Genomic DNA, 22,536 nt, shown 5'->3' on the forward strand with positions numbered 1-22,536 from the left:
GAGGTGAAGCAGTTCAGGAAACCGGAAGAAACAGCTTTGGCCAGGGGTGTTTATAAAAGATCCAGTCCTAAAGCAGATTAGAAGTGCTTTAAGCATGCCAGGGAAGGTTGTCCTCTCTGAATCTAGAAATCCACCACTGCAGCAGGGGGTGAGGGGGGTCACGCCTGCTTTACCACGTGCTCCAACACCCTCGTTAGCGGCCCTCAGGGACTGGGGCTTGTCCTTCTGCCTTACCTTTGATTCCTTTATGTAAGGAGGTTTTCTCTATTTAGGAGGAAAACACAGGCACGTCTGGTGCCATTCCTGCTCAGTCGATAATTGCTTGGGACGTGGTTACTTACCTGTCTTGAAACCCCCGCCCCCACAGGGGCCAAGTTGTTCCCCTCACACGTCAACGGGGCTCACTTGAGCCTAGATAAAGCTGGCTTGGTGCTATTCCTGTCAGCGAGGCTCCGTGCTGCAGCTGCACACCTAATGGCATTAGCCTTTCTTAGGTGTCTTCTTCTTGTACCTCAGCAGCAGCCTCTTACACAGCGCTTCCCTACTTGGGGAAGCAGCATCGGGTGTCACTGCCCCAGCTTTACTGTCCACAAAAGATGTGCCAGGCATAGGTGCTTGTGACTGGTGGCCTCCTGGTTCGGCAGTGCCTGAGGGAGGTGTTGCAGAGAGCCTGGTGTCTACCCCTATGCTGGTGCCCCTGGACCTTCTAAATGTGCTGCCAGAGAGACTGACACTATCCAGACCATGGAAGTGGGGGGAAGGAAACACTGACACCAGAACAGAGTGTACCAGATCTGATTACAAAGAGTCTCTAATTGTTTGTGTTCTGTGTTGTTGTGACAATGCAGAAGGAAAAGGAAAGTCCTTGGCAGCCTCTTCGGAAGACTTTCTCCAGGGCTGGTTTGAAAGTGAGGGAAGATTATTATTATTTTTTTCTTTTTGGTGTTTGGGCTGTTCTGAGCCTGTGTTGTACCAGCATGGGTGCAGGATGCAAGCAGACGTATCACTGGGTAGGTTGAGGACTTATGTACATAAGGGCCAGCTATTCTTATACCTTTCCCTCTTATTTCTTACACCTGCCTTTGTCCCAACTTTCTGCTCCCCGCATCCCACCTACCCTCCCATACTGAGGTGCTTGCAAACAAGGCCAGTTTTATACATCCCTGTTCTCTGCCCTGGCTAAAAACTGTCCCTCTCCACCATCTGGTCAGCGTTGCAGCCATCTCGTGCCAGCACCTCCCCATCCCCTGCCGGACAGCCGCCTCCCTCCCCTCGCTGCTCCTCTGCCACATGGTTGGCCTCCTCGTTGGCCACCGCCACGGCGTTGTCAGTGCTGTGGGCCGGCTGGTGGTTGTCGCTGCTGTGCTCCTCGGCTTCCTGCACGTCGGACTCGGCTTCCTCGGTGTCGCTCCCCCCTCCCGCAGTGGGGTTGTTCTCTGGGGGAGGCTCCTTCTTCCCTCGGTTCAGGCAGCAGTAGCTGGCCACACCCAGGAAGAGGGCGGAGAGCACGACCTCTGAGCCCGCCAGGTAGAAGATCACCTCGTAGTTCTTGAGAGCATCGACCAGGCGGCCTGATGGTTGGAGAAGACATGAGATGGTTAAATACAGTCTATGCACTCCTGCATGGACAGCCCAGTGCAGGTGGGCAACACCTGGCATTTGGCTGAGGACCCATTCCTCAAGGGAGCAGCAAGAAGCTGCTAAAAATCATCCTGGGAAAGAGCCACACTGTACTTCCAGGGAAAGTATGGTAACAGTGCATGTTTGGTGTTCTCCCTTGTTTGGACAACCTTAAATAATTAATTAAATAATTAATAGCGTAACACTTTCATGGTAGGCCATCTTCTACTTGCCAAGGTGGGAAAAGCCTCTCATGATTTGGATTGGCCAGTCTCAGAAAAGAAAGTTTGAGAGGCATTGCTATTTCTTAAGCTGTTATGTCAGGAAAACATTCTGAAGGGAAAAACAAATTTCTCTTTGGCAGAGAAATCCCTCTGGTTGGCCCACACTTGATGATTTCTGTGCCAGAGAGATTCTCAATATATTTTCTGTATCCACTGGGGCTGGCAATGGAGGAAGAGTTCCCAGTCCCTGGTGGAGCACAAACAGCTGCCTTGCTGCAGTCAGGATGCAGCCGTGGAGCTGCGCTCTTCTCCCAAATGCACGTGTGAGCCCAGTCCCTGCTGTGCTACAGAAACCAGCCCCAGGACAGGCCGAGGTGCCTCCCGGAGCAGTCATGTGAGACATGTGGTGAATTCCTGGGCAGGTGAATGTGCCCCTGCTCAGCCAAGCCGGATGGCGAGCGAGGAGCCGGCGTGCCCCAGCGCGCGTGCGTGTGCATGTGTGTGTGTGCAGCTTATCCTGTGCCAAACCCCCTCGGCCCCACGGAGCGGGAAGCAGCTCAGGAGGATTACACCAAACAAAGCCACTTTGTTCAACCCCCTTCTCCCAGCTGAGCACTGTTCTCCCTGAGTCTGAGCCGTCAGGGTTGTCAGAGCGCTCGGGCTTCCTGCGCCAGGGGGGTCCTACAGCCCCCAGCACAACTTGGCTGCCCCCAGCGTGGTTCTTTGGTGACCCCGCACTGTCTGTGTGCTGCTGTAGGTGCACACAGCACCAAGGCACAGCTGAACTGAGGCAGGAGGGCTGAGGGATTCCCTTGCTAGCACCCCACTGGTGGGCCTTGCTCCTTGGGGCAAGGTGCTGTTCAATCCCCCTCTTCCCCAATGATCTCTCTGCAGCTGCCTCCAAGACACATATTTCTTGACCCTCCCTGGGCTGGGACTGCTGACTGCCCCACAGCTTATGAAGTGAGACATGAATTATTGTTAGCATTTAAGAGGGTCTTCTCTTGGCTGCCAAATTTTACTTGAGAACTGGTTGGAGTTGCTGAGGGCAGGTTTTACTCATAACTGGTGGTTTGTGCTGAGGAGAAGACCATTCACACAAAGGTCTTCAATGATGGGCTTTAGCCTATGTGTTACAGCTGAGGGAAGGGTGTGCAAGAAACAACAGAGTGGTTCCTGCCTGGGGATTTTCCATAGTCTTGTCCCTGACTCTTCCTTGCAAATCAGGAAACTACACTTTGTTTGGAAATAAGCCTTGGGCATGATTTGGCTTTCTCACATGTGATCATATACTTAACATTAATCTACACCAACCTCCATTCAACAGCCTGTTTTTATGGGCTGTTTGTGGGATATGGACCTTACCAGGGGCTGTGACCTAGACTAGACTGGCTGAAAAGCTGTGTCTTAATCCTCTTAGAAAAATTACCAGCAAATGCCTCAGGGGACTGTGCAAACTGTTTTGACTTGACTGACAGCAAAACACCTGTGCCTTGGAATTGGGATCAGAACAAACTGAGATCACTATTCACAGTGCCAGTCAAAAGGCCATGGACACCAAGGAGAATTTGAGAGACACTTGCTTTGTCCTAATGAAGACTCTCAAAGGTTTGTCTGCAGCATGTGCCTGATCCTATCCTTAACACGATTCTATGCAACATTTATAGTGAAAGCAGAGATGAGCTCTCAGCTTCTAGAGCAAATTTAAAGTTGAGAAATAGGGTCTTTCTTCAAGTGCGGTGTCCATGCCCGGTACCTGCAATACAGTGGAGCAGCCAAAAGAACCACCTGCAGCAAGACACCTACCTGCAGAGGGTGGGCCGATGAGCACGGCAAAAGCCTCGATCAGCAGGACCAGCCCGATGGCGCTGGAGAACTTCTGGGAGCCGACGATGGCCATCAGCACCTCGAACTGCAGTGCCCCCACCATGCCGTAGGAGATGCCAAAGAAGACGCAGAAGATGACCAGCCCCGTGTAGTTGCTCGCCCTGGCACTGCAGATGTCTGTCAAGCCGTTGAAGAGCATGGAGAAGCTGAACAGATATGCCACGTGAGGACGGACCCACTTCAGCCCTGCCACCATGCCACAGGCTGGGCGGGCAAAGATGTCTATGAAACCGATGATGGAGAGCAAGAAGGCGGCCTCGGTGTCCGGAACGCCTGTGTCCTTGGCATAGTTGACCAGCAATATGGGGGGCACGAAGAGACCCAAGACCAGGATGAACTTTGAGATGGTGTAAATGATAAAGCCTCGGTTGGAGAAGATACTAAAATCCAGAAGCTTCTTTCCTTTCTTGGGCTTCTTCTTGGCTTTCTTGCCTTTCTTGGTTCCATCAGTGGTGCTGATCCCCTCCTCTGACTTCCCTCCTATGGGCAGCATCTCCTTGGCTTCATATTTGTCCTGAGCTTTCCCCATCTTCCTCTTCATGCCCATATCCAGGGGTCTCATGACTGCCCCACAAGTGCAGCAGTTAAGCAGAAGGCCCCCCATGATAAGGAACCCTCCTCGCCAGCCAAACTTCTCCAGCAGCACTTGACCCAGTGGAGAGAGGGAGGAGAGGAAGACAGGGCTCCCAGCAGCAGCCAGTCCATTGGCCAGAGGCCGACGCTTGTCAAAGTAGGTGCCCAGCATGATCAGTGAGGGCTGGAAGTTCAGTGCCATACCCAGACCTACATGGAAGTGAGAGCCGGGAGGGAGACACGGAGTGCAAGAACATGAGATGTGTTTTGCAACAAGCTGAAGACTCCCCTCAGGCTATCCTAGTCCTGAAGTCCCATGATGGGATGCATGTATTCCTCACCAGCCTCGGTGCCTTCATGTTGGTGGATTGCCCCTGCAGAGGATGGGCTAAACCAGCCTGTCCACCTGAATTGGTTTTGAATAAGGTAATGGTGCTCACACTTAGGCAGGACCTGCGCCTTACACAGGAATTCTGCCTCTTTCCCCTGCCACTGTGTACTGATGCTGCCTGCCACAGTCACCATGATCACTGAACACCACTACAGGTTTCTTCTGTCTCTCAGCCACAGGCCCTGGCTGTTTAGATCCAGCAGATGCATCCCTCACGGGCACAGCATTCAGGACTAGGTGCTCCCCACAGCATGTGCAAATAGGCTAGGGAGACGTGGTACCAGACATGGCAGTGCTAAAGGGAAATACGACATGGGTTTGGCTCTTCCCCAGGTAAGCCTGTGTTATCCCCCAAATCCCGGGGTTCTCACCTGTCAGCACACCAGCTGTCAGATAAAGCTCAATGATGTTGGTGGTAAAAGATGCCAGAATCATCCCAGCAGAAGCTAGCAGCCCGCCAATGAGCATCACAGGCCGGCAGCCAAACTGGTTCACCATGATGCTGCATACTGGACCTAGGAGGGAGCAGAGGAGACAGAGAAGGTGACCAGGGGGAGACAGGACAGCTGGGAAGGGGCAGGCAGCCCAAGCAGGGCTCTCAGGGAAGATGAAGCTGTAATGATGGAGCTCACTACTGGCTGCCTAGGTACACATCTGTTGGGCCTGGCCAAGGGAGAGGGGCTGGTGGTGTGGAGGCTTCTGTTCTGCCCTGCCTTTGGACTCCTATTCCCTGGCGCTTGGTGTGATAGGAACAGCACTTCAGCAGTGGGAGCAAACCCTGTATCAATTGTCTAGTATGTAGGTGGGGTGACCCCTGAGGTCTCCTGGGGCAGAGGAAACAGGGATATGAGATGCAGCACATTTCCAGAAGAGGAGTGGTAGGACAATTTTATTCTGCATCATGGTTCATGGCCAGGCCGGTGAGCATGAGGAGAGTCCATGGGGATGTGGTCTGGGCCCATGGCAGAGTGGGAAAGGTGTGAGTTGAGGAGGGGGAAGTGTGTCCAAGCATCACCTGTCCCATAGAGCATGGCCAGCATGATGGAAGAGATCCAGGCTGTGTCACTGTAGCCCACATGGAAATCTTTCATGAGCTCCTTGAAGTAGACACTGACGGCTTTTGGGAAGGCATAGGAGAAGCCAGTGATCACAAAGCAGCCAAGGAGCACGATCCAGCCCCAGCCACCATCCGGGGGCTTCACAGGAGCCGGGAGCTGCCCTTCTTCTGGGTCAGGTCTCCCCATCTTCTAACCTAGGAATGGAAAGGCAGGCTGGGAGGAAGTAGGGCAACAGAGAAAGTCTGCTGATGCTGCAAGAAGAGAAGAGCAAAGCAGCAAACATTTACTACAAGGTTTCTCTCCATGCCCACCATCTCCAGGCTCTGAGAGGCTCATCAGGGGCCGCATCTGCTCTTTGTACCCTGATCCTGCCACGTGAGGTGAGATTGCTTTGGGGTGTGAGGTCATGCCTCAGCTGGGCAGAGGTGGGAAGCTCTCCCTGAGAGTGGGGCAGCCCAGAGCTCCATAACCTCTGGCCAAACACAGCCAAGCATCGTCACGGCTCCCAGCTGAGCCTGGAGTGCTGCATCTGATGCAGCATCAGGAATTGCAGCACACCCCCTTGCTTCATATCCAGCATTACCTACAGATTGGGTGAGGCAAAGACCAACAATGTGAACCCTTTTTCCCCCCTAAAATCTGCCTTTGAGCCCCTCCCATGCTGGTCTGCTCCAGTGGGGAGTCCTCCAGGACCTGCCCTGCCACAGAAACCTCCAGCAGTGAGGCAAGGAGATCCATTGAGCCCTCTGTTCTTTCCTCTGGGAGGCCCCAGTGCATGGCACTCTCCTTCTCCCTCCCCTCCCCACCCTCAGGGGCCAGATTTCCAAAATAGGTGAAGGGGGAGAGCACAAAAAACCTGTGGTTATTTGCATGCCAGAGAGATTAGGGCTCTGTACGTCCACGGAGGGGCCGGAACAAAGCCTAAGTGGGGAGAAGGAGGGAATTAAAGGGGATGTCTTGTGAGTTGCTCTCAGGGCTCTTAAGCTGCCCAGGAATTTTGCTCCAGCTGACTGCTATGGGTATGTTTTTCATTTCTCCCTTAGGTACCAGGTTTCTGCCCCTTCCAGTACCATTGGCCACACTTTCTTTGTCAGCCAGGATTATTTCCACACCTGCATGCAAGCCCATCACTGGACTTACACTACAGATGCTCCCAAGTAGATTAGACAGGCATTCTCCATGTCTGAGCTGAGCTTTTTGGGGTCCAGTTTGTCTCCTATCACTGTTTTGTGGCAGCTCTCCTAGCTCCTCTCTCCTGCCCAGATCTCTTGGCTGAAGGACTGCAAGATGGCAGCAGCGTCCTCATCTCTTGGCACCAGCAGTTGTGGGAAATGCCAGGAGTCACAAAAGGACTAGAGAGTGCTGAGGGGACAGGAAGCATCTCATGGACGTGACAGACATAGCTAGAATCTAGGATCTCTGGATCTGGGTGCATTTCTCAAGGAAGTCCCTGTTCTTGGTGTCCTCCCTGCAGAGGGGTGAGTTGAACTGATTCCCATAGTTGCTGTTGCTCTGAATGTCAGAGAAGTGCAAATCCTTTAGACAAAGTGTGGATGGCACAAGCTGGGGCAGACCCCAGGCAGAGGGCCCTTCCTTGGCAAGAGTGGTCCTACTCCACAGCCACCCTCAGCTGTAGCCCTCCTTCACCTCTCCAGGGGAAAAACAGAGTGCAGCACTCAGATGCCTGCCACCACCATGGGTCCCTGAAGCAGAGCTCCCCAAACTTTCAGGATGCTGTGAGCCACAAAAAAGGGAGCTGAATCTGGCTCTGAGCAAGGACTGGGACAACTCTTCTGGATGGCTGTTTCCTAGCAGCTCTTGGGTTGAACCACTGGGGTCAGCACAGACTACTCTAATCTCTCCCTCCCAGCCCAGGTCTCAGGGACTGTGGCAAGGGACAGACACGTTAACTGAAAACAGGGGTCTATAAAGATACTTTTAAGGCAAGGAATCCCTACAAGGAAGAAAAGAGTAATGATACACTCTCCAGCTACCCATACTTTCCCCATCTCGCCCTCACTGGTGTTTCCTGGATCACTGGCACCCTGACAGTCACACTGAACAGCCTCGCTCCGTTTCTGCCATTTTGCCCACTGCTCCTGTCCCAGCTCCAGCTGACTGACAAGCTGGATCCAGCTGTACAAAAGGTGACCTGCTGCCAAAGCACACTGATTTCTCAGTCAGAGCTGGTGCTGCACCACTGCACCATCTGCTGCACGTAGCCACTTCAAGAGCTGCCACCAAATGTAGCCTGAGAATTTTTACCCAAGCCCCTCTCCCAGCTTCACTTTTCTTGAGCTCATCCAGCACTGTAAATTAAATTAATCAATCAAAACATTGTAATCCATCTTTCCCTCAACCCTGCTGCTCCCTGCCAGCATCCTAGCAGGAAAATATTTGTCTGTCTGTGACATGCTCTTCAGAGATTTTGTAGCACTGCCTGTCAATGATGAGCCCATGGCATCTGATTTTGAAGAGCCCATTAGACAAATGTCTGTGAGTACTTGTTTGAGTTTGGAGCTGGAGGGCACCTCTGCAGGAGCCACTTGCTCCATGCTACAGAGCTGCATAGCAAAGCATGAAAGCACTCTTACCTGCCTGCAGCTAGGCGTGGCTGGAAATGACAGGGTGCACCAGAGGAGCTCAGCTGTGGAGATGCCTCCAAGGCCAATGTGCCATAGCACAGCTCTGCTGGAGATTTATGCCAGCTGTGAGCCAGGCAGCTCAGAGCTGCCTCATTCCTAGCACCATGACACACATGCTTGTCTGCTCACAGCAATCACACCCCATACCCTGCACCTGCCTTTGCACACTCTACAGCTCACTATCATTTTGTCCCCAGTTAAGGAGCTTTATCCACAGATAAAAACCCCATGTGTGAGTTCACATGCACCTAAAAGCTCATCAGCATGGGCACTTGCCCTTCCCTGTGCATCACAGGGCCAGAGCAGGCACTGCCACAGAATTTGCTGCAGGTGGCTGCAAGAAGACTTGTGCTGACACCAGGAGGCACAAGCCCAGGCTGGAAGGGTGAAGACCACAGCAGGTTCAGCTGTGTCTGCCAGTCCATGGACACACACAGAGCACAGTGCAGCCAGTGCTGGATAATGCCCAGAAAATCCCCACTGTGCTAGACAAGCTGCACCCAGGAGTGTCCACGTAAATGCTCTTAGTGCCTCCATGCAGTACAGCTGGGGCAGGGACTCTATTTATTGAGTGCAAGGCCCAGGATTCATGCCACCAGCCTCTCCAACCCACAGACAAGCCTTGGGAAAGCATTTGTTAGAGAATTAAATGAATGCAGGCCCGGGATGAGTTGTTCCTATCGGCTGCTGGAGTGAGGGTGCCAGCATCCCTCCACAGCACTGACCTGGGCAATGCAGCAATGACCTCCCGAGCACAAGCTGGGCCTCCAAAGGCTGAGCAGATCCCTCAACAGCACTTCCTTCTCCTGCTGGCTGGCACTTCCCGGCTCTGGATGAGGATGCCTGGTTAGAAGGTCCTGCTGGATCTTTTCTCCATGGTGGGCACAGGACAATGCCTGCAGGAGTGTAGCGCCCGTCAAGCAGTCTCTTGCACTCCGCTCCTTCCTTCGGAGCAGCTACGTCCTCACAAGACAGCTAATCCCCTCTCAGCCTGCTTCCCTCCAGTTCCAGTGGTGCCCAGCAGAGCTGTCTGTGGCAGATGTGGGGGGGCACCCTGTGTGGAGCACTCCCTTGCCTCCTGTAGGTGCAAGCAGTGTCCCGGCACCCCCAGTGTGGATGTGGGTCAGGAGCTGCTTATGGCTGCAGGTCGGCAGAGACTAGCGGGTGCTGAGCGGGCAGAAAGCACTTCTCCACTTTTAAGAGGCTTTTCCAGCCAATGGGGACGAGGTGGCTGCCTGCCACAGCCCGAATCCCCCGGTAATCCCGTTGCCCAGGGGCTCCCTGCCTTTTCCCCAGCAGAGCAGGGCAGGCTGGCAGGGATGGATTCAGTCGGAGGGACCAAGACAGGAAGAAGCGGGCAGAGGGGTGTCGGGTGCTGGGGAGGGAGGCAGTGGAGGAGGAGAGCATGTACCCGTGCTTCAGGAAGGGGCAAAACAGGTAAAGCAGCTGCTTTTGAGACTTCCTCAGCTGCCAGCCACGATGGAGAAGCGGTGGTGGGGTTTTGCATGGCATTTGCCCAGCAGAGAAGTGAGACAAGGTGGAGCAGCCAAGGAATCGCTGCCTGCCATGGCTCAAACTTCCAGATCCTGCCCACCCCGGGCAGCTCCATAACCTGCCCCTCAAAACCAGTCTCCCCAGTGGCTGGCTCACAGGACGAGGCCTGGCAGGTGCTGGGACCAGCCAGTCTCTGGCTGCTCATGGAGGAACACTTTTACTTCCCAGAGGGGGTTGGGGCTCAGCCCAGGTGGGCTTTTGGAGAGGAAAAGGCCTGGGCTGTGAACTCCTGGAGTCCCTCAGCAGCAGGGGGGTGGCGGGGGCCTGGCCACACTCACAGCCAGGGTTTAGTGTCTATTAATAAGGCTAATCAGCTCAGCCCTGGCCATCGCCAGCGCTCCATCCCTCACTCACGCTGCCGCTCCCGTGAGGGCTCCCCCAGAACACATCAGGTATTCCCAGATTGGTGAGGCCCCCACAGGCCCTAGGGGAAAGCTTTTCCCCTGTACTGAGGAGCCCTGGGGTGCCCAGGGCACATGTTCCAGCAATGGATGAGGAGAAGGGGGCCACAGGTCCTTGCTGCCCTCCGGCAACAGGACAGACAGGGGAACGCAGTGGGGCAGCCTGCAATGGGCAGTGCAGCCCTCCTGGTGCCCTCCACATCCAGCCCAGACCCCTGGGCTGGTGGCTGCCCCATCTGGACTCACGGCACTGTCCAACACCACAAGCGTGGACAGCCACCATGGCCCCAGTGCTGGTGTGGAGTGCCTGTCCTCTTCCCCCTGCATCCTGTGACTGAGGTGATGTCCCAGCCACTGAAATGGACACAGAAGATGCATTCTCCATTTTATTTAAAAAAAACCCATCTATTTTCCACAGGACAGTACATGAAGGAACAGGGCAGTGGTGCTGGACACTGTCACCTGGCCCTGCCTTGCCCCTTCACTGCCCAGCAAGGTAAGGGGCTGCACCCGGGGTGAGAAGAGGCAGGTGCTGCTACAAATGAGCACAGAGTGGCCAAGACCAGACCCTGCCAGCTGGACCACATCATTGGAAGCCTTCTTGTAGCCTTCTCTTTTGGTGTTCGTTCTTCAGGTGGCAAAGGAACTGTTTGGTGACAGTCCTTCTCTGCCCACAGCAGGGGTAGCAAAGCTTCACCTTCAACATCCCAAAAGCACTGCCCTGGCTGCAGATGATCTTAGCCAGCCCTGCCTCCAGCTCCAGCACCATCCCCTCTCCCAGGCCACCAGCACCAGTAACATCAGACTGCTCCCTCCCACTCAAGCACAGTAACACCACAAGGGGAGGGAAGCAGGGATCAATCCAGAAAGGGCAGCAGAGATCTGCTTCTGGCTAAAGCACACCAGGCACCCAGGTGAGATGGGTCCCATTGTCCCAGAGGTGTGGGAGGGGAAAAGAGAGTTCAGTCCATGAGTGGTAGCACTAGGTTGCTGCCTAGCCGGAGGTCACAGCATTATCACTTCTCCTCCTCCTTCTCTGCTGAAATGCTTCACTGCCCACAGCCCTGTTTCATCGGATGATGGGTGCCGAGCGGTCGTTGGTGACTGTGGGGCGCAGCTTGACTGTGGCAAAGGGGTTGGTACCTCTGGAATGGGAAAGGAAACAGGCAACCATCAGAAAGTCTGCAAATGCCATGCAGGGATGTGTGTGACCAAGCAAAGGCCACTTAGTCCTGTTGCAGTCACCTCCGTGCCAAGGAGGAGAGCATGGTAAAGTTAATTCCTGAGTATGTTTTCTCCATCCTTAACACACCCTGCTGCACATTCCTATGTGGTTCCCCTTGGGCGCTCCTGAGGGCTCCTCACCCTCCTTCTTCCAAAGTTTGAGGAAGGGACACTAGCACATGGCTGTCCCTCGTGGTAGCACTCTTCACTCGTAGAGTGTACACCGACCCTCCAAGCAAGGAGTGGGGGAGCGGAAAACAGCCACAGCACCACACCAGAAATGTAGAGACACCATCCCAGCTCCACGTTTGGAGGAAGAAAACCAGGGATTTATGGCAAGTCTCATTCCCACAGACCTGACTCATCAGATCTCAAAGCCATGTCCTTTTATGCCTCAGCCCTTTCCAGGCAGGCAGAGATGCACAGTCGTGTAGCTCCACACTCAGGCTGCGAGCTGCTATTGTGACCCTTCCAGGATGGATGGGAAGGAGCGTGCGGGTCTGGACATGTGTTCAGGGTGCTCAGGTCCTACCTCATTTTATCTGAGTCAGGATAGGACCTTCCCCATCAGCAGAGGCCAGAATGGACCACCTCTGCCTCTGTCCTGGAAGGTAGGCTGTGCATTGCTTTTCCCCAGACACTTCCTTGCTCCTCCCACATTTGATAATCCAAAAGATTAAATAATAATAGCATTATAATAATACTCCCCTCTGTCAGATTATTCCAGAGTGGAGTTCCACACCTTACTCACCGTGGGAAGAGTTCAGGGGGCTGGTCAAATACTCCTGATTTCTGGAGTGAAAATAAAAGCAGCAGTCAGAAATCTGGAGCAGGGAATGTAGAGAGAAGAGTGGGGCAGGAGACACTGCACACATGGAGAAAGATTTCACAAAATACTTAGGTGAGTTAGGAGCCCCAACAGGGCTCCTAACAGGGCTCTGACTCCTTATTCAGTCAAGCTTTGCAAAAGTCCACAAATTCCCCACTGTAGATAACACCCTGAATTTTGTTGTGGGGGGTTGTCTGTACACCACAAGTTCCTTACTCCCCTAGGACATCTTCCTTTGTTTTGGAGAAGAAAGGAGATGACTCAGATCCCCAAAATGTCATATCTGAAGAGCACAGCAAACAGTGACAGTCTGAGCTACATTTCACCCTCCAGCACAGCCAGAGATGCCCCCTCATGTTGCCTGCACACCCTGGCAAAAAGTCTGTTGTCCATGCCATCACATGCTTCCTGCATCCGTGGGGAACTCCAGAGCTGTATCTACCTACGCTACACCATACATTACTTAAAAGTGGACAAACCTGATGGACAAAGTTGGACCTAGGCACTGTGGCCCTTATTCTTGGAGAGTAGATAGTGAAGGATCAGTGACAACTGACCTGCTAAAGTACTCTGGTGGTAGACAAGAGAGTCACACGTGGCTATCTGGCATCCAGTTGGAAAGTCGCACCCATTTGTTTGTGGCTCAGCTGGGGGATGTCTTGGGCATACATTTAAAGCAAGGCTGAGTCTTTCCAAATCAGCCTTTTCCTCCTTTATAGTGAGGTTCCACACTCTGCCATGCTGTTCCAAATGCTGCACACAATTCATGACTCAATCCCAGGTCTATCCCTACACCCTAGCTGTGGGGCAGGATGAAAACCCAGTGACCCAGAGGGACAGAAAGGATGCAGAGGCTGTGCCCCTGTGTTGCACAGCCTGAGGCTACCTGAAACCACAGAGCAGGACATAAAGGGCGAAAAAAAAGAGTAATTAAATGTTGCAGTTTTCAGTTCTTTGAGACATTCAATTGCTTGCAACCTTGCGCTGGCCTGGAACCAGTTACCGTGGAAAAGGTTTTCCAGCCCTCTGTGAGACTGAGCAAGTAATGCCCCATGGGCAGCACTGTTCTTTCCTCCCCCAGGTCCTCACCTTTACCCTCCTTCTCCCCAGTCAATTCCCTGCTGCTGGAAGCAATGGTAAGTGGAGGACTTCCTTCTCATTATGCCATCTATAAGCCATGAGTTGGACACAACTTGTTCTAAGGCTCCTAAATATAGCTGTGCTGTGCCCTCAGCCTCTGCTCCCAGTTTTTCCCTACCCCAGCTGTGAGTTTAAACCAATCCTCATCTGAATTTAAAAGAGGAACCCCTATGATACTCCTCTCCATTCTCTGAAGGGAGAAGAAGGATGGCATCTCTGTTAGCTGGTCACCCACTCCCAGACCAGCCTGGTCACTCCATGGTCCTACTGTTAGCAGAAAGAAGTGCTGCCCTGGAGCCACCAGAAATCAGGCTGGGAGGTCATGGAGAAAAGGACTGAACTGAAGGGTCCCTGGTGAGCAAAAAGAGAGAGAGATGAGAAGGGCAGGGGCAGAAAAGCAGTCCCTTGGGGGAGCAAAGCCAGGCACTGAGGGTCTGCACACAACAGGAAGACTGGCAGGGGTCATCAGACAGGGTGGCATGTGAACAGACTGGGTGAGAAAGACTGGTGCTAACAAGACTCAGGAAAAGAAGCAGGTCCCTTCAGCTACATCAGAAAGGTGATTTTCTGTCTCTACCGGCCAAAGCAGAACAAGTGTGCCTTGGAGGATGAAAGTCAGATGGGGCCCCTTTCACACTGCTCCTGCACTCACCTTGGAGCCAGGAGTGACTGGGGTGACCACCCCGCTCTGGTGACTGCTGGCACCCACTGAGAGGGGAGGTGGGGTCGGCACGCTGGGCTGGGCAGCAGCAGGCCAGTAGCTGCTGGAGGATGGAGTGCTGGGACGGTCCAGGATGTCATCCATGCTGTGACTGCTTCGCAGCGGGAAGGGCCTGAGCAAGAGGAGAGGACAGTGAGGTGGGAGCCAAAGAGCAAGGATCCAGGAGCAGCACAGGTGCTAGCACAGCAGAGGATGTCTCTGGAGGAAATACCCATGTCTTGGACTGGCCCAGTTGCAAGAACCTTTGAGATGACATTGCACAGGTTATGGGAGCTGCCTAGGGAAGCCTGCGAGGTCTCAGGGCACAATGAGGCTCTTGGCAGGGCTCCAGCATGGGAGCCCTACAGCTTTCCATGGGGCACACTCAAACAAACCCCACTGGCATTTGTGGTGTACCAGGAGCTCCTGCCTAGCCAATTGCCATCCTGTTACCTGGTGTCTGGCTCCTCCATCTCCCTTGTATTCTCCAAAGGCTTGACATAAGCTTCAGGAAACCAGCCACACCTAGGGCACAGGAACAGAGCCAAATGAGGTGCAGGCAACCACGGTTTGTGGTTCTTCAGATCCATTTGCCAAACACTTCTGGTCTGCACCCATCCCACACATCAGTCAAGCCACGTTTGCCACTACCATGTGTGACAGGGCTCCTGCACTTCTGTCACCCCATAGATGGGGCACAGGGGTTGTCGTGGGATGGACCTTGAGCTCAGAGCAGGACTCGCTTATCTCAGGAGCTGTGCAAAACCTATGCTCCTGGGAGTAATGCTGGTGCAATCCAGCAAGGGACACTCCAACCAACCACAATCACAAGGAAGCTGTGGAAAACTCGTCCAGGGATTTTATAGCAGCTCCACTCCAGAAACAGCCGCCTAAAGAAAGGCACTGCTTTTGTTCATCTCACATCTGTGAGCATTCCTGCAGACCACATCCTCTATGGAATGGGGCAGGATTTATACACAGATGTTGGCTGGCAGTGCCGCAGGGAGTAATTCAGTAAGTGCTGGGTGCGGCAGTTTCCATGCCCTGCCTGTGCTGCAGGCTGTGGCACCAGTTGCAGCGTGAGCTAAGAAATGCCAGGCTCTCAGGTAACTCCAGCAGATCATGGCCCTGAGCTGGATCCCATGACAGGAGTCACTCAGTCACGCAAGCCAGGAGGGGGTCACTGCATCCCTGGCTCTTCCACCCAAAGCCCCTGGAGGTTTCCCAGGCAGCCCATCCACACCAGCCCTGCCACAGAGCATCTCCTTGGCACAGAAAGCCCCCGTCACTGTAGCTGTCCCACTGAGATGGTGGGTGGGACACGGTGCCCAGGCCACACCAGGAGGTGAGGGGGAGGGATAATGTTGGCCTTAACCCTTCCAGCTCCAGACTCAACAAGCCTGCATCTGTCCACTTTACAGCAGCAGAGTCACGTACGTGGATGAGCCCTCCAGCTTGCCGTAGAGCCAGCCATTCTGTGCCTCCGGCCTCAGCACCGTGATGACATCCCCGGGCTCGAACCGCAGCAGGGTCCGGTTGGCGCCCGTCGTGTGGGGCACAATGGCCTGGACTCTTGTGGTGCCACTCCTCTTCCTGCCCTCGCTGCCACTGCCGGCCTCGCCAAGGGAGCCCGAGCGGGACGTACGGCCCGTAGGGAGCAAACCTGCGGGGAGGCACCCCAAGGGTCTTGCTGGAGGCTGCCATCCTCCTGCAAGACCCTGCTGCCTCCAAGGGACCCGTGCTTTCCCAGTCAAGTAATTACTCTAGGGAGGAGCAGATGGCCTTTCAGGGAGAGAGCAAAACATGGCATGGGAAAAGCAGGGTAAGCATCCTGCAGAAGACAATCCACTCAAGCCAAACCCATTTGTTTTGCACTGTGTCCTCTCTGGCCAAATGCCTAGAGCAGAAGCACTGCATGCTCTGGCTGATGCCCTCCCTGCCTGACAGTCCTCTTCCTGACCTGCTAGAGCTACTGATTATTTGGGTAATTTCTCTCTCTCCCTGTCCTTTTTTCCCTTCTTGTAAAAACTTTAAGCTGAAATTTCTCAGGAAGGAAATCAGATGTGCCATGGGTTAAGTGGCTGGGTTTCACAGGGCAAGCTAATATTTAATCTGGTAGTATGAGAGAAGGTGCTTTACTAAAATGGGAATTCTAGGAAGAACCAGTTCTTGTAGTTCAAGGAGCTTTGAAAATTGTGCATTCATAAGTTCCCCACCTCACACAGCCTGGCCTTGCCCTGGATGGACTCTGCCCTGAAGGCTGAGCTCACTTTCTACTTCAGCCTTGCCCTCTACAGCTCCCATAGGCGCTGTCCTCACCATGCCCAGGAACGTGGCTGAGGTCTGGTGCTCTGATAGAGTGGTGGTCCCTTCCCAAACCCAACCCTCTTCCCAGAGAGGTCCAACCCCTGTGTCTCCCCACAGCTCTGCTCCCAGAAGTGGGTCATACTGGCTGCTGACGGTGTCCTCCGCAGTGGCCGCCTGGGAGACTCTGGCTGAGGAGACATTCTCATTTCTGGAGGGTCTGGAGAGAAGATGCTGGATCTGCTCCCAGTCATAGAAGAAGCAAAGTCCCCAAGGGGTCTCTGGGGCTGTCAGAAAGAAAGGGGGTTGAACATACATCCACAAAGGCCGTGTTAGGCAGGAGATGCTCTGAGAGATATGCAGTCCCTCTTAGAAAGCCAAACTCAGCACATTCCTCCACTGCAGCCCACACACGGGCTACTCTTCCTCTTGGCCAGGAAAGGCCACTGGAGCTGCACAAGGCACCATGGTTGGCCAAGGACTGACCCTGGCCTGCAGCCTCACCACCAAAGAACCATTGCATATTTTGGGTTGGAAGGGACCTTTAAAGGCCATCTAGTCCAACTGCCTGAAATGAGCAAGGATGTCTTCAATCAGATCAGGTTGCTCACAGCTCAGTTCAGCCTGACCTTGAATGGTTCCAGAGATGGGGCATCCACCATCTCTCTGGGCAACCTGTTCCAATATCTCCCCAAACAAGGCTGAGCTGTCTGTGGGCTCCTCACCATCTCGAGGTGGGTGGGTGTGAGCCGTCCTGATGGGTAGCCCTGGCTGTGGGAGGCTGAGAGCAGCCCCTGTGAATGGCTGTTTGAGGGGTTACGGCTGGCTTCCAGCTGCTCCTTCCACCGTGGTGCCTTGCTTTGGATCATGCCCCGAGCCTGGGAAGAAACAGACAAGAGGGCGTGATGGGCAGGGCAGACCAGCTACAGAGGAAGCCTAGGGCTTATACATGCATTAGAGACCAGGTCCTCCCAAAATTAGGCTTGTGGGAATGGCCAAACAGCTCCCTATAGGCAGGGATTTCCAGGATGGCAGCCTCCAGCAGAGATCTCCTGGTCCCAAAGACCCTGCTAATAAACACCTTCAGCCCCCTTCCCTCCTCCATCACTCACACACCCAACTAACCCCATGCCAGCAGCACCCTCAGCCCCAGACCTGTTCTCCTAGCCTAGTACAGCCAGCCTGAACCTCACAGCAAGAAACAAAACAGTTTCCTGCCCAGTCCATGCACAAATGCATCCTTCACCTAAGGGATGGCTCAGCCCTGGCTCCCTCCTGCCTGCACGCTCCCCCTCCAGCCCTGCTGTCTGCTCCCCAGCCTGGCAGGGCTGTACCCTGCTGTAGAACTGGAGGAGAGTGTTGTAGAGCAGCTGGTGCTTTTCAGCCAGGAAACGGTAGCGGCGTTTCTCCTCCAGCTCTGCCTCCCTCTGGCTTTCAGAGACGAACGCCTGCATCTCCGAGCGCAGCCGCATCACGTTCTCCTGTGAGAAAGGAGGGAAAGAAGGCAGGAAGGGATCAGTGAAAATCCAGCAGACTGGACTCAGGGGAAGGGTTGGAAAGGGTCATCATGTCTATCATCTTCCCAGTCCTCTTGCAGTGCTGCAGCAGCAGAGAGGAGCTAGAGCAGGGTGCCAGGGATTAAGTCCTTGCTTCCTGAGGCTTCCTAAATGAGGAAAGGGCTTGGCAGGACTGAGTACCACAGGTCTGTAGCACCCTGTAGAACAGGAATTTCCTACTTTCCAGATAAGCCTGCTGCCTTTTGAACATTGGGGCAACCCCTTGGCTAAGGCTGCTGAGAAATCATCCAGTTCTTATTACCAACTCTCCTTCCTGCAATCACTGCTCACCTTCATCTCCCGGGCATTTTTGTCACGAGCCCTCTCCATTCTCCACAGCTCTGCCATGCACTTATCCAGGTTGGTGGCTCTTCGCTGGTACTCCAGCTCATATTGCTTCTGGCTCTCCTGCCAGGGAGAAAACAGGCTCAGTAAGGGGCCAGAGACCCAGCCACGCTGAGGCATCAAGGGTCCTGCTCTGATGGGTGGTTGGGCATCTGAGTCCTGCAATCAGGCTTCACCTGGACCTCTTATAAAATGCCTTTCTTTTAATTTTAAATGGCCCAAGAGTGCTGATGAACCTCCAGATCTCAGGAGCAAGGACTGGCACCCAGCTGCCCCAGCCCTGGGTCCCAAGGCCTCTGTCTTCCTCTGTGACACCACCCACCAGCACAGCCAGCTGGGACACAGCAGCACAGGAGCCACAGACAAGCAGAGTCTGGGATTTGGGCAAGCTGGGAACTCTCCTTCTGGAATGCTGAGTCTCTCAGTCCCACTGAAGCATTTGGCAAGTTCCACTGCACAAAGAACAGCCACCTGCCCTCTTTTAGCTCTCCATCATCAGCTGAACAAGGGGAATTTGTCTCCATGATGGGAGAAGGTAAGACCCCTTATCTCCTGCTGAGAAGAATCACGGAAACGCCTCAAGTGTTGAAGCAAAATCTCTCTGGTGAAGGGGAGAGATAAACAAGGAGAGCTGAGGAGAAGGGAGTTCACACTTACACTGATAAACTGCACATCCATTTTGCTGTTCTTCTCCATGTGCTGCAGCAGATCCACGTGGAAGGTCTGAGCCTGAAAGAGGGGAAGGAGCCATCATCCTTATCCCTTCACCATATGGGATGTTGCACGCACTGTGATAAGGGGTGGCTCATAAAACTTGCAGAGCAAGTGCCTTGCAGCCAGGCTCTGGGCGTGCCAGCCCTGTGACCCTGCTCTGCCACGTGCAGCAGGGAGGCAGGCACCTGCCTGCGGGCATGTGTGAGGGCAGCTGATGGGGTCAATGTGGTAAATGCTGATAAGCTGTATTGAAGGAAAGCACTTGATTCTCCACCTCCACCAGCCCTTGGGAAAACCACTCACCACAACTTCCAAATCAGAGCTCAGTAGTCTCTGCGTGTCAGACATCTGCATCAGAATTTCACCTTGGGGGAAAAAGACAGGAGAAGGTGAAAAAGTCCTGTGGCCATTTTCTCATGTGCCTAAGGAGGCAGACCAGCAGCGTGCAGCTCAGACAGATGAGCCTTCACACGGCTGTGAAAGTCCAAGAGATATCACAAAGCACTGCCCTCTGCACCCTGGTAGCCTTCCTTCCCAGGCAGTGCCAGTGGAGGGTTACCCCAGCCCACGTGATGGCTGGACCAGTGCTCTGCTACAGCCCCAGGCGTCAGAGGCAGCCTCGCCTCTGCCATGGGCTCTGGCTGCTGGGTTTCTGCTCTGCCACAGCCCCCACAGGCCCCATTTCTAACCCCAAAGGCTCCCCAGCTGCACTGCACATTTCTGGCTGTCCGATGCTGTGCATGGTCCCACTTCACTGGTGTTGGCCTTATGAAACCAGGAAAGGCAGAGACTGATGACAGGGAGCAGAGGAGCCAGCTGGGAGGTGCAGATAAGAGTCTGCAGAAGGGACACATCTGCTGGAAGCTTTTTGCTAAAATGTTTAGCAGTGGAGCAGTTCCCTGATCATGTTTTCAGCAGTCACCACCGGGCTGCAGAGTTATTTACATTGCTGAGTGTGAGACCCTCAGCCCCAAGCTGCCATTCCAGCCAGCTGCAGGATCAGGAGGACAAAATTCCATCAGTTGCTGTCAGTGCACGCTCCCTGACTTTTCCCTCACACCCTCAAGGAGGAGAAAAATGCTTCCTCCGTGATGAAAATTTCATTTCTGGGGGCAGGATGCCTCAACAGGGACTGGTTTCTGCGAGAGGTCCATCACTGGAGGTCCATCACAGGAGCTGAGCTCACTCATTGATCTCAGAGAGATACAGGGAAGACTGCTGGGACTGTGAGAAACATTCAAGGACACACAATAAATTTGACTGTCACCACCTGGACAGGGCCTGGTACAGACAGACACCATTTAGAGGAGCTGTCTTTCTTGCCCCAGTACCTGGAAGTGGACCAACTAAGGGAGAAGGTCAAAAAAAAAGTAACTGTGGCTCACCACAGGGGAGATGATGATGTGCAGGAGAGCCTTACCCAGCATGTGTGAGGTGGAACTCTGCAGTGCTTGCTCCCCAATCTTCTCAATTGCCTTAAAATACACTTCAGCTGCTTTGGATAGTGCTGTGGGGAGAGGAGAGTAGTGGTAAGGCTCCAACCTGCCTTCCCACCACCACCAGCTCCAGTGAGCAGCACACAGAACTGCCACCTCCTGGTACTTCGCCTATAGGCCCCCCATCTCTCCCCATCACGAGTGGGTCTGGTGCTGAACAGCGCTTAAGAGCAGCTCAGGACATGTCAGAGGTGGCAGAGCAGCAACCTTGTCCTGGGTGAGGGGATGGGAGGTGCCCAGGCTGGATGCAGCACTGTGGTCTGGAGCCCTGGCCGTGTGTGACCCCACTCACCGTGGAAGGCACGCAGGTAGTTGTTCCCCAGGTACACCAGGTTCTCCAGCGCAGGGTTGAACTGCTCCAGGATACTCTGTGGCCAGGCAGAAGCACGTTAATGCCATTCTTCCTTGTGCCCAGAGAGCTCAGCAGGATGAAGCTCCTGTGCTGTGGTTTGGCTGGGTGAGAGCCCCCTCTGGAGCACTGGAACCAGATAATGCACAGCCAAGCACAGCCAGCTCCCTGAATCGGGGCTGGCTAGCAACTTCAGCCGCCCTGAGCCTTCCCAAGCCAGTCAGGAGAGGGGCAGTGCCAGAGGGCAAGGTAGCCCACTGCACAGCCAAGTGGCTGCCTAAATGAAGATGGCTTTCTCCCAGGGGCCCACACCCACTGCAGGCAGGGGAGTAACTGCAAGGGGATCTCAGCTGCCTTTTCCCTCACTCCACAGCCAGCCAGAGGGCCACTACTTATTATCCAGGCATGAACACAACCCCTTCCTGGCCAGGATGTGGTGGACTGCCAGACTCAGCAGCTTAGTAAGAGAAGGAATGGACAACCAGCCTCTCTGCTTTTATTTGCATTTATCTAAGGTGTCCATTGACTCCAGAGAAGACCAGAGACTGGAATAAGCAATTCCCCACTTCTGTCAGCCCTCTTCCCTTGGATCAGCACTGGTGTATGAAGGGAAGCATTTATGAGATCAGAAACTCTTTCAAGGGAGGGGCAAAACAGCCCATCAACCTTCTTCCTGCCAGCAACCAAGGTGTGCCACCCTTCATGCTCCGTGTCCAAACCACCTTGCCTGCCCAGTTCCTTCCTGGATCTGTCCTTAGGAACCACACCACCCTCTCCTCTGGCTCCCAAACACAGCCCAGAGCCTTCAGGAGCTGCTGCAGTTCAGCCTGTGGATGGATTCAGCCCTCAGCTGTCCACCCAAGGGAGCCTTTGGCTGCAAACTCTCATCTCCCACCCACACGTCCCCCATACGCAGTCAGGAGCTGCCTTTGATGCCGGCACTCACCTTATAGATGGAGATGGTGGATCTGTAGGACAGATCCATCTCTGGAGCCTATTCACTCTCCCACAGAGAAGCAAGAAGTAAAGGAGAGTACAAGGTGCTATTCTGGCCTGAAGGACTCTGCTTCTGCCAGCTGGATGGAAAGAGCCTGTCACCAGCAAGGAAGGACAGCAGGAAGACAGAGATGTGGTACAAAGGGAGCACTGATGGAGTTTAATAATTCACCAGCCGAGAGGCTGGAACTTGATCTCTGGAAGTAACCAGACTCTGGGGGGAGAGGAATCCTGCGACAGCCAGCAAGGACATGTGACCGCCTCTCTGCATTATTGATTGCCAGCCTGGTGCCCAGCCCTGCCTGTCCCGACACCTGCAGTGCCAGCCACCTGCCCGAGCCACTGCCTTATGGCTCACTGTCCCCAGCCCTGCCACGGCTCCGACGGGGCTCACTGAGCTGAGCAACTGAGTGAGGCGTGCTTGGCTCCCTCTCCACAGGCACCTCGTAGGTCAGGAGATCCCTGTCAGCTGGTGATCACGGGCAGCAAAGAGCAGCAGGCAGGGGGGAACCCAAGGAAAGCTCTACACA

General features: G+C 54.1%; 2 protein-coding genes across 2 annotated transcripts; both read right to left on the reverse strand.

Moving 5' to 3' along the window:
• Window positions 1–235: 235 nt before the first annotated feature.
• On the reverse strand, window positions 236–5,939 carry SLC16A8 (solute carrier family 16 member 8). Its single transcript, XM_059847871.1, has 4 exons — window positions 5,711–5,939; window positions 5,067–5,210; window positions 3,651–4,514; window positions 236–1,571 (listed from the first exon to the last, which is right to left on the reverse strand). Exons 1-4 carry the CDS (start codon window positions 5,937–5,939, stop codon window positions 1,180–1,182), a joined length of 1,629 nt encoding a protein of 542 aa, XP_059703854.1. The 3' UTR covers window positions 236–1,179.
• A 4,787-nt stretch (window positions 5,940–10,726) lies between these two features.
• BAIAP2L2 (BAR/IMD domain containing adaptor protein 2 like 2) lies at window positions 10,727–22,010 on the reverse strand. The gene is made up of 14 exons (XM_059846437.1): window positions 21,957–22,010; window positions 20,954–21,029; window positions 20,586–20,672; window positions 19,469–19,530; window positions 19,109–19,180; window positions 18,398–18,514; window positions 17,885–18,031; window positions 17,276–17,428; window positions 16,696–16,837; window positions 15,684–15,909; window positions 14,700–14,771; window positions 14,199–14,379; window positions 12,329–12,369; window positions 10,727–11,498 (listed from the first exon to the last, which is right to left on the reverse strand). Exons 1-14 carry the CDS (start codon window positions 21,993–21,995, stop codon window positions 11,423–11,425), a joined length of 1,491 nt encoding a protein of 496 aa, XP_059702420.1. The 5' UTR covers window positions 21,996–22,010; the 3' UTR covers window positions 10,727–11,422.
• Window positions 22,011–22,536: the final 526 nt, after the last annotated feature.

Source organism: Haemorhous mexicanus, chromosome 5 (assembly GCF_027477595.1).
Source record: "Haemorhous mexicanus isolate bHaeMex1 chromosome 5, bHaeMex1.pri, whole genome shotgun sequence".
Classification (NCBI taxonomy): domain Eukaryota; kingdom Metazoa; phylum Chordata; class Aves; order Passeriformes; family Fringillidae; genus Haemorhous; species Haemorhous mexicanus.

What these genes read in the sequence shown, in the direction of transcription:
- BAIAP2L2 (XM_059846437.1), bottom strand. Translation starts at nt 21,995, where the DNA reads ATGGATCTGTCCTACAGATCCACCATCTCCATCTATAAG. An exon ending in TGGATGTGCAGTTTATCAGT is followed by an intron (nt 18,515 to 19,108) that starts GTAAGTGTGAAC and finishes TCTCCCTGGCAG; the next exon opens with GAGAGCCAGAAGCAATATGA. An exon ending in GAGGACACCGTCAGCAGCCA is followed by an intron (nt 15,910 to 16,695) that starts GTATGACCCACT and finishes GCCTCCCCGCAG; the next exon opens with GTTTGCTCCCTACGGGCCGT.
- SLC16A8 (XM_059847871.1), bottom strand. Translation starts at nt 5,939, where the DNA reads ATGGGGAGACCTGACCCAGAAGAAGGGCAGCTCCCGGCTCCTGTGAAG. An exon ending in GGCCATGCTCTATGGGACAG is followed by an intron (nt 5,211 to 5,710) that starts GTGATGCTTGGA and finishes GCTCCCTCCTAG; the next exon opens with GTCCAGTATGCAGCATCATG. An exon ending in GACAGCTGGTGTGCTGACAG is followed by an intron (nt 4,515 to 5,066) that starts GTGAGAACCCCG and finishes ACTTCCATGTAG; the next exon opens with GTCTGGGTATGGCACTGAAC.